The sequence below is a fragment of the Gigantopelta aegis genome, chromosome 7 (assembly GCF_016097555.1).
Source record: "Gigantopelta aegis isolate Gae_Host chromosome 7, Gae_host_genome, whole genome shotgun sequence".
NCBI lineage: Eukaryota > Metazoa > Mollusca > Gastropoda > Neomphalida > Peltospiridae > Gigantopelta > Gigantopelta aegis.
Window position 1 is genome coordinate 29,959,244 of NC_054705.1, and position 10,838 is coordinate 29,970,081.

The following is a 10,838-nucleotide window of genomic DNA, read 5'->3' on the forward strand; positions in this document are numbered from 1 at the left end:
AACAAAATTTTATTGGCAAACTGCAGATTAAGTACTCTGAGTCTCGCAGACTGCTGTTTACATACAATGTAATGTATTTAAGTAAATCGAGATTATTATATGAGCTTGTGTGTCGTACTGATTTTACGAAACGAGTGTCAGGATTCTTGTATTGCCCGAGTGAGAGTGAGGGTATTTCATGAATCCTGACACGAGTTTCATAAAATCAGTATGACTCGCATACGAATGCATTCTTTTCTTTATTATCCATATTATTATTATAATTATTATATTATTATTTAGAACGAAACAGAACAAACATTTTCATTTGACATTTTTCTATATTACAGGTTCGAAGAAATATTCGGCCATATTTTCAAACGTCTGAGAACTTAAAAGTGTTTTATGACTGTGTCACCTTTATAGCCACCCGTCTAGCCAATGTGATCATGTGTGCTCCATTCACGGTGCTGGAATTCGTACCAAGTATACGAGTATATAGGTGAGATTAGTCATAGTGTCTTAATAATTAATATCATGTGTGCTCCATTCACGGTGCTGGAATTCGGACCAAGTATACGAGTATATAGGTGAGATTAGTCATAGTGTCTTAATAATTAATATCATGTGTGCTCCATTCACGGTGCTGGAATTCGGACCAAGTATACGAGTATATAGGTGAGATTAGTCATAGTGTCTTAATAATTAATATCATGTGTGCTCCATTCACGGTGCTGGAATTCGGACCAAGTATACGAGTATATAGGTGAGATTAGTCATAGTGTCTTAATAATTAATATCATGTGTGCTCCATTCACGGTGCTGGAATTCGTACCAAGTATACGAGTATATAGGTGAGATTAGTCATAGTGTCTTAATAATTAATATCATGTGTGCTCCATTCACGGTGTTGGAATTCGGACCAAGTATACGAGTATATAGGCGAGATTAGTCGTAGTGTCTTAATAATTAATATCATGTGTGCTCCATTCACGGTGCTGGAATTCGGACCAAGTATACGAGTATATAGGCGAGATTAGTCGTAGTGTCTTAATAATTAATATCATGTGTGCTCCATTCACGGTGCTGGAATTCGGACCAAGTATACGAGTATATAGGCGAGATTAGTCGTAGTGTCTTAATAATTAATATCATGTGTGCTCCATTCACGGTGCTGGAATTCGGACCAAGTATACGAGTATATAGGCGAGATTAGTCGTAGTGTCTTAATAATTAATATCGGGGTGGGACGTAGCCCAGTTGCAAAGCGCTTGACTGATGTGCGGTGGGTCTAGGATTGATTCCCGTCAGTGGGCCTGTTAGACTATTATTCATACCAGCTAGTGCACCACGACTGGTATATCAAATGTCGAGGTATGTGTCATCCTGTCTGTGAGATGGTGCATATAAAAGATCCCTTGCTACTAATGGAAAAAATGTAGCAGGTTTACTCTCTTAGACTGTGTGTCAGAATTACCGAATGTTTGATTCAATATGCTCTAGTGGTCTAGTTAAACAAAGACAAAACTTTAATAATTAACAAGTTGGGATCTAACTCAGTCAGTAGAATCTTGCCTGGGATACTTTGGTCTTAGGATCAAACCCCCTAAGTGGGCCCATTCTCTGATTGTGGGTTTTTATGTCCCAGCCAGTGCCACATGACTAGTATATGGCTGTGGTATGTGCTGTCCTGTCTGTTACATACTTGTGATGCAGTTCCTGCTATACGACATAATTTCATTGATTCTCTTGCAGTTCAAGCTTGATCAGTTTCAATGGAAAGACATCCGTGCAAATCACCATATTTAAATTTTTTGCTGCCTGGCCGTGACTAAAAGCACACTGATGAAAAGACAGACTTAGCCTGCTATCATCCACTGAAACTAAACCAGAATATATATGTTGGTGTGACTAATTATCAGTCAACTCAGGGTGTTTATAGCATGTATAGTGCCATCATGAAATAATTCTAGGGACGGGATTTAGTTCAATCGGTTGAGTGCTCGCCTGAGGTGCTTGCGTCGCAGGATCAAACCACCTCTGTGGATCCATATTCCTGATTTTTTTTTTCTTTCTCGTTCCAACCAGTGCACCACAACTGATCAAAGGCTGTGGTATGTGCTTTCTTGTCTGTGGGAAAGTGCATATAAAAGATCCATTGCTGCTAATGGAAAAATGTAGTGGGTTTTCTTTTTGTGGTTTTAAAAAAAAAATATCTTGATTAACAGTGTTTCTGCCAGAAAGACATTTTTGGGCATGGTGCAATGGAATTGAATACAGCCACAATCATCGTGGAATGGGAGCCTCCCCCAGAAAGAAAATGGGTTAAGTTTAGAGTTAGGGTTAAAAAAATCATACAGTAATGATAAGAGTAATTAATTATGTCAAAAGGTTAACTTCAAAAAAAATCTGCAAAACAAATTGGGCACTATACCCATTTTACCCTGTGGCAGAAACCCTGACTAATTAGCAATTGTTTCTTTAATAAAATTAATTAAAAAATTTAATTAAATTAATTTAATATATTTTTACTATGTATTGTGTTGAACTATGAACACCACCCAATAATTTTATGGGTGAGACATTTAATTCCGTCGAAGTTTAGTTTTATATTCATAAATTTAATCCCTTCTGTTTTCTTCTTTTCAGCTCTACATTGTGGTGGATGCATATTTTGTCCATATTAGCTATTCTGTATTTTAACATTACGAGTCTTTCAAAGAAGAAGCAATAATCCATATACAGGGTATTGACCTTGTGACCTTCCATATTTATAAATTATCTTATTACTTATATTTTATTTTCACATACGTTTTTTTAAAGGTGAGTTTTTAGTCATGTGAGATTATAGATTTCTATTTCTTACTCAGTTTATGCTGCTCAGGTTTTTGTTTTTTGTTCTGGTTTGTAACAATGTTATTTTTTCAAAGATGACAGTGTATAATTTTTAACAATTACTTCCCTGATAAGATATAAAATTACGTTTCCATATGTATGTTTTTCGTGTGTGTATTGCACGAAACCACGAATCTGTGCCCGTGTTGATCGCTTCTATACGTGTGTATGCGTATAATTATCCGTGAAGGCACAGTGACATAAATTACTTTCAAATGGACACGGTAAGAACATTGGTCTGTTTAGACGTCTTGTCCGTATTCATAATGGTGCTTTCTTACGTATAAGTCTACGTCCATACCTCTTCCGTATAATGTCATTTCGTGTGGGATTCCGCTTTTTTTATTATTAAAAACATATTTTATTGCATATATATATATATATATATATATATATATATATATACACATACACACACACATGAAAGGATTTGGCACAAGTTATCCAACTTACAGGGCCCTCTTCTAATTACAAACATTATTAGATTGTACAGCGGTGGCGACTGCACTTTTCATTAAATAAATCAACCAGTCAATAAAAGTAAAGTTCTATGATTCGTGAATCCATGAAAAATAGCTCGAAAAGTGATTCCAAATTCACGTAAACATATCACGCATGGTTTGCGAATAGCAAGGGAACACAGACATGGCAGACACATTATTTCGATCATTTTCATTCATATATTTACGGATTCACTGAAAAGGTACAGGAAAAACATGCATATGGAAATTTAGCTTAAGACAATAAATGGTGAATTAAAGGAACCGTCTTGAGTTTTCTGACATTGTGACATGTTTATGACTACGGTCGACAACAGTCACTCTTGTCACCTTTGTTTAGGCTTCGTACAAAATTAATATAACATATCCAATGATAATAGTTTGATATGATATATTTCACGGATGGTACTTTTTATTTCTTTCATCTTTTAAAACTTAATCTTATACCCTTGTTTAGGCTTCGTACACAATGGATATAACATATCCAATGATAATAGTTTAATATGATATTTTTTACGGATGGTAGGTCTACTTTTTATTTGTTTCATCTTTTAAACCTTAATCTTAAAATTTTGTCTAAAATTATGAACATACTGACCTGTAAACAGTATTTGTCTGCTGACTTTAAAACTTGAAACAATTTTGACGGGGGTCAAGGACATGTAAATATAAACTGGTTTTTATTTTAATGTTGACGAAGCATTGTTACAGTAATAATATAGCTAATTTTTAATTTCAGTAATGTGAGTATTTCAATGACGTAACTTTGCATCACTTTACAATAACAATACATTTCCATTTTCAGAACATTGGAAACTTCCAATGCAAAGTTGCTATTGAAAATGTTTTGTGTTAGATTTGAGAATGACTAAATCCATTTGACTATGGTTGAAGAAAATCTTGTAATTAAAACAAATTGTGCTGTTTATGAAATATGGATTTGAAGTGAAATTAAGGTAAGGTTTGTTATATTTGTTGTGTATGAAGCCAATACAAGGGTGTGAAATGTGACTGCCGTCGACCCTAATACTAGTAATAGAGCATTTATTGATGGCTAAAATTACGTATTAATGATGTCTTCTTTTTTAGAATATTGGTGTCTGTGTAAACAAGGTGTGTGTTGTCATCTCATTCTTTGTGGTAGCCCAAACTGGATTTTACCTTCCAATAATTTTGTACAGTCACAAAAATATATGCTACGAAGAAAACAAATAATGACTGTGGCAGACATTAGCATACGACTGCAAACCCATTGGATATAAAGACACTAGTATTCTAAACAATAATTTTTTTATTTAATATGTAATTTTAGTCACCAAAAATGCTCTGTTATTCGAACACGTTTTAAATGGCTGCAAAGTCAGGACATTTTAATTATTTTGAGAAGATAATTTATGGAGTCTTTTAACCATTTAGTAAAGGGGTGTTCTCATTATGTGATTAGTCGCACCGACTTGTCGCATGCAATTTATCGTTCCTAGAAAAATCGGAACATGTAAGATAAAAGTCATTCCTATTTAGATGTTGTAACAATGCGATTAGATCGCATGTGACAAGTCGGTGCAAGTAACCGCATAATGAAAACTTCTTTTAAAGGCTTTGTTGTCACGGTTAGTGTTTCGAGGAGATATTTCTCTGGTATTTGGCTATATTATGTTGATGCTTATTTTAATACACTATCGTATACAAGATTATGTTTTAATTAAAGTTACTTTAATTCATTTTGTGCATGATTATTACTTAATGTGTTTTACCTTAGAAGGGAACTGCCACAACATAGCTACTTGTACATAGCTACTGTATTTACTCCAGCAACACAGAATGCATTCTATATATAGCAGGGTTTTAATTCTAAAATTTGACTTGACACCCATGGCTTTGACTCGGGGAATTTTATCATGATGATTGTTTGACAGAATATTGGAATTTTCAGTTTCATTTAAGAAAGCCATCTTCTTGAGTTGTGAGAATTTAAAAGATTAATTCTACATGTATACTGTGTAATATGTTGTGTCTTTATTCAAATTAATATATCTGTTTTGTGTTGTGTAATGATATGAGAGAGGGAAAGGGTGTCTGTCAAGTGTTACATATCATTTTCAAAATACCGGGTATGTCTTTGTATAATAATAAGAAATGTGAATTATTTACATGTACATACAAATAGGGAATTTTTTACTCCAAATGTGGCAGTAAAAAACAACATAACCTTTCAGGAATGGTGCCAATTATAATACTCAAAATGTACAATACTGTTTATAAGAATATCTAATCCTAGAAGTAGTCAGCTGTTCACAGGCTGGTAGGTACTGGGTTCGGATCCCAGTCGAGGCATGGGATTTTTAATCCAGATACCGACTCCAAACCCCGAGTGAGTGCTCCACAAGGCTCAATAGATAGGTGTAAACCACTGGCACCGACCAGTGATCCATAACTGGTTCAACAAAGGCCATGGTTTGTGCTATCCTGCCTGTGGGAAGCACAAATAAAAGATCCCTTGCTGCCTGTCATAAAATAGTAGCCTATGTGACGACAGCAGGTTTTCTCTGAAAAACAGTGTCAGAATGACCATACATGTATGTTTGACGTCCAATAGCCGATGATAAGATAACAAATCAATGTGCTCTAGTGGCGTCGTTAAATAAAACAAACTTTACTTTTTAGTCAGCTGTTCATATAAACCTAGTGTATGGCACACATTAAGTCAATACTTATCTTAAAAACCACACTCTACGTGTGTTCAGATTATATATTATATACCAGTAGTGATCTCTGTTTGAATGATCTCAGCGGTTGTTCACCAGATTATCATCAGTACAGTACGATTTATCATTTTGTACATGATTATTACTTAATGTGTTTTACGTTAGAAGAGCACTTCCACAACATAGCTACTTGTACATAGCTACTTTATTTACTCCAGCAACACAGAATGCATTCTATATATAGCAGGGTTTTACTTCTAAAATTTGACTTGACACCCATGGCTTTAACTCGGGGAATTTTATCATGATGATTGTTTGACAGAATATTGGAATTTTCAGTTTCATTTAAGAAAGCCATCTTCTTGAGTTGTGAGAATTTAAGATTAATTCTACATGTATACTGTGTAATATGTTGTGTCTTTATTCAAATTAATATATCTGTTTTGTGTTGTGTAATGATATGAGAGAGGGAAAGGGTGTCTGTCAAGTGTTACATATCATTTTCAAAATACCGGGTATGTCTTTGTATAATAATAAGAAATGTGAATTATTTACATGTACATACAAATAGGGAATTTTTTACTCCAAATGTGGCAGTAAAAAACAACATAACCTTTCAGGAATGGTGCCAATTATAATACTCAAAATGTACAATACTGTTTATAAGAATATCTAATCCTAGAAGTAGTCAGCTGTTCACAGGCTGGTAGGTACTGGGTTCGGATCCCAGTCGAGGCATGGGATTTTTAATCCAGATACCGACTCCAAACCCCGAGTGAGTGCTCCACAAGGCTCAATAGATAGGTGTAAACCACTGGCACCGACCAGTGATCCATAACTGGTTCAACAAAGGCCATGGTTTGTGCTATCCTGCCTGTGGGAAGCACAAATAAAAGATCCCTTGCTGCCTGTCATAAAATAGTAGCCTATGTGGCGACAGCGGGTTTTCTCTGAAAAACAGTGTCAGAATGACCATACATGTATGTTTGACGTCCAATAGCCGATGATAAGATAACAAATCAATGTGCTCTAGTGGCGTCGTTAAATAAAACAAACTACTTTTTAGTCAGCTGTTCATATAAACCTAGTGTATGGCACACATTAAGTCAATACTTATCTTAAAAACCACACTCTACGTCTGTTCAGATTATATATTATATACCAGTAGTGATCTCTGTTTGAATGATCTCAGCGGTTGTTCACCAGATTATCATCAGTACAGTACGATTTATCATTTTGTACATGATTATTACTTAATGTGTTTTACGTTAGAAGAGCACTTCCACAACATAGCTACTTGTACATAGCTACTTTATTTACTCCAGCAACACAGAATGCATTCTATATATAGCAGGGTTTTACTTCTAAAATTTGACTTGACACCCATGGCTTTAACTCGGGGAATTTTATCATGATGATTGTTTGACAGAATATTGGAATTTTCAGTTTCATTTAAGAAAGCCATCTTCTTGAGTTGTGAGAATTTAAGATTAATTCTACATGTATACTGTGTAATATGTTGTGTCTTTATTCAAATTAATATATCTGTTTTGTGTTGTGTAATGATATGAGAGAGGGAAAGGGTGTCTGTCAAGTGTTACATATCATTTTCAAAATACCGGGTATGTCTTTGTATAATAATAAGAAATGGGAATTATTTACATGTACATACAAATAGGGAATTTTTTACTCCAAATGTGGCAGTAAAAAACAACATAACCTTTCAGGAATGGTGCCAATTATAATACTCAAAATGTACAATACTGTTTATAAGAATATCTAATCCTAGAAGTAGTCAGCTGTTCACAGGCTGGTAGGTACTGGGTTCGGATCCCAGTCGAGGCATGGGATTTTTAATCCAGATACCGACTCCAAACCCCGAGTGAGTGCTCCACAAGGCTCAATGGATAGGTGTAAACCACTTGCACCGACCAGTGATCCATAACTGGTTCAACAAAGGCCATGGTTTGTGCTATCCTGCCTGTGGGAAGCACAAATAAAAGATCCCTTGCTGCCTGTCATAAAATAGTAGCCTATGTGGCGACAGCAGGTTTTCTCTGAAAAACAGTGTCAGAATGACCATACATGTATGTTTGACGTCCAATAGCCGATGATAAGATAACAAATCAATGTGCTCTAGTGGCGTCGTTAAATAAAACAAACTTTACTTTTTAGTCAGCTGTTCATATAAACCTAGTGTATGGCACACATTAAGTCAATACTTATCTTAAAAACCACACTCTACGTCTGTTCAGATTATATATTATATATACCAGTAGTGATCTCTGTTTGACAGATCTCAGTGGTCGTTCACCAGATTATCATCAGTACAGTACGATTTATCATCTTTCCAGCTTAAGAAGCAAACTGAAGAAAAAATTAGCTAAACATTTAATGTGTGTGTGTGTGTGAGAGAGAGAGAGAGAGAGAGAGAGAGAGAGAGAGAGAGAGAGAGAGAGAGAGATTGAGGGAGATAGAGAGATGGAGGGAGAAAGAGAGAGAGAGGGAGAGGGAGGGAGAAAGAGCGCGCGAGAGAGAGAGAGAGAGATGGAGGAGAGAGAGAGAGGGTGTGAGAGAGAGAGAGGGAGTGGTGAGAGGGAGAGAGGAGAGGGGAGGGAGAAAGAGCGCGTGTGAGAGAGAGAGAGAGAGAGAGAGAGATGAGAGGGAGGGAGAGGGAGAGCGCGCGAAGAGAGAGAGAGGGAGAGGGAGGGAGAAAGGTTGAAAGAGAGCGAGAGAGAGAGAGAGAGTGACTAAAGAGGGAGGAGAGGAGAGGGTGGTGAGAGAGAGAGATAGAGGGTGTGTGAGAGAGAGAGAGGGAGGGAGAAGAGAGAGAGAGAGAGGTGTGTGAGAGGGAGAGAGAGAGAGGGAGAGAGAGAGAGAGAGAGGGAGGAGAGAGAGAGAGGGTGAGGGAGAGAGAGAGGGTGTGTGAGAGGGAGAGAGAGAGGGTGTGTGAGAGGGGGAGAGATAGAGGGTGTGTGAGAGGGAGAGATAGAGGGTGTGTGAGAGGGAGAGATAGAGGGAGGGAGAGAGGGTGTGTGTGTGAGAGGGAGGGGTGAGGGAGATAGTGAGAGGGAGAGATAGAGGGTGTGTGAGAGGGAGAGAGATAGAGGGTGTGTGAGAGGGAGAGATAGAGGGTGTGTGAGAGAGAGATAGAGGGTGTGTGAGAGGGAGAGATAGAGGGTGTGTGAGAGGGAAGTGTGAGAGTGGGTGTGACTTTTCAGTGAGACACTATTAGTGAACACTTTTTGTACGTACATGTATAGTAGCAAATCTTCACAGGTCCAAACACATATCAACTTAAAGGAGGAGTTTTAATGTTTGTTATGACTTCATAGACTTTATGAACACATTTTCTCTTGGTGACTAGTATGAAGTTTGTTATTATGTCTTGTGTAATCATTTTAATATCTGCTTAAAGCTTCTCTAGCTGCTTTTAATTCACTGACAGATTGGGTACAAACTATATCTGATTTTGGTTACAATGGCAAACATGTGAAAGTAAATTTGTGATGGTAAAATTAACTATATGTATGTTAAGTGGAAATACAGTATGGTCCCTCCCCCCCCCTCCATCTAGACACACACACACACACACACACACACACACACACACACACACAGTGACACAAAACACATACACATTTTAAAATGATTTGATATTGACCGAATCATTTGTTGCTTGTTATGAGATTGTACTGACTGCATGTATATTTTATAATATTGGAAAAGGTCATTTTGTGCATGGAGTGCACCTTCTCTCTTCATTCCCACCTAAAAAAAAATTATGTATCGTTTTAAAATATAATAATTTATAAATATATACCTGTATTTTGTTTGTTCCTCACGTTTAATTTTTGTATAACTTTTAGTTTTTGTACTTAAGCAAAAGAAAAAAGTACATTTAATTATATAATAAATGCTATTTTGTATTCAGTTGGTAATATTGTTGCAGTTTGTGCAGATTTCATTGAGAAAACATGAATAAACCATTGATTAAATGCACACATACATGTACAATGAATACTTGAAACTGCTGACTCTAGTATCTGAGATAATACATTTGTGTTGGTTTCACACAAAATACATTTTGACCCACAGGTACGACAGACACCGAGATGATTATAAACACAAAATACATTTTGACCCACAGGTACGACAAACACCAAGATGATTAGGAACACAAAATACATTTTGACCTACAGGTACGACAGACACCGAGATGATTAGAAACACAAAAAAAACCTTTGTTTTATTTAACAACACATTGATTATTAAACATCGGCAATTGGACTGTGGTCAATTAAAATCATTGAAACCCACGGAAAAGATTTTAAAAATAATTTTGCCAGTGCCAAAGGCTAGGGTAGGTCTTTCTTCCCTCTACTTAAAACAGCAAGCCACGGGTTTAGCTAAAAAAGAAGAGAAGTAATGTTTAAGTTGGTGATGAAACAGAAGTTGTACTACTAGTAGTGAAAACTACATGGGTATTTTTCATTGCTGAATAACTGGAGTTAGCAGCTTTCGTGATCCCCCCCCCACCCCCTCTCTCTCTCTCTCTCTCTCTCTCCTCCTCCTCCTACCCCCCCCCCCCCTCCCCCCCCCCCCACCCCCCCCATACTCATGATATTCAGATTTATGCATTTTAACCGGACAGGTATGATAATATTCAGGTATATAACCATCGATATGACAGCTTTTTTATTGTGTTTGTTTTAGACCAGTTGATGCTATTTTATGTTTTATTTTTAATTAATATCAC

At 36.5% G+C, this 10,838-nt stretch overlaps 1 protein-coding gene across 2 annotated transcripts in view; it reads left to right on the top strand.

Moving 5' to 3' along the window:
• The window catches only part of LOC121377388 (lysophospholipid acyltransferase 2-like), a 46,398-nt gene extending 40,614 nt beyond the window's left edge, over nt 1–5,784 (top strand). Inside the window, exons 12-13 of one of the 2 annotated variants that reach the window (XR_005958612.1) lie at nt 330–833; nt 2,629–2,743. Coding sequence is in view for 1 of the 2 variants with exons in the window: in XM_041505370.1 (XP_041361304.1) it covers nt 330–481; nt 2,629–2,713 (237 nt within the window). In the remaining variant the exon portion in view is untranslated. Of the gene's footprint in view, nt 1–329; nt 834–2,628 lie in introns of both variants that reach the window. The other variant, XM_041505370.1, reaches the window with a different exon arrangement.
• Nucleotides 5,785–10,838: the final 5,054 nt, after the last annotated feature.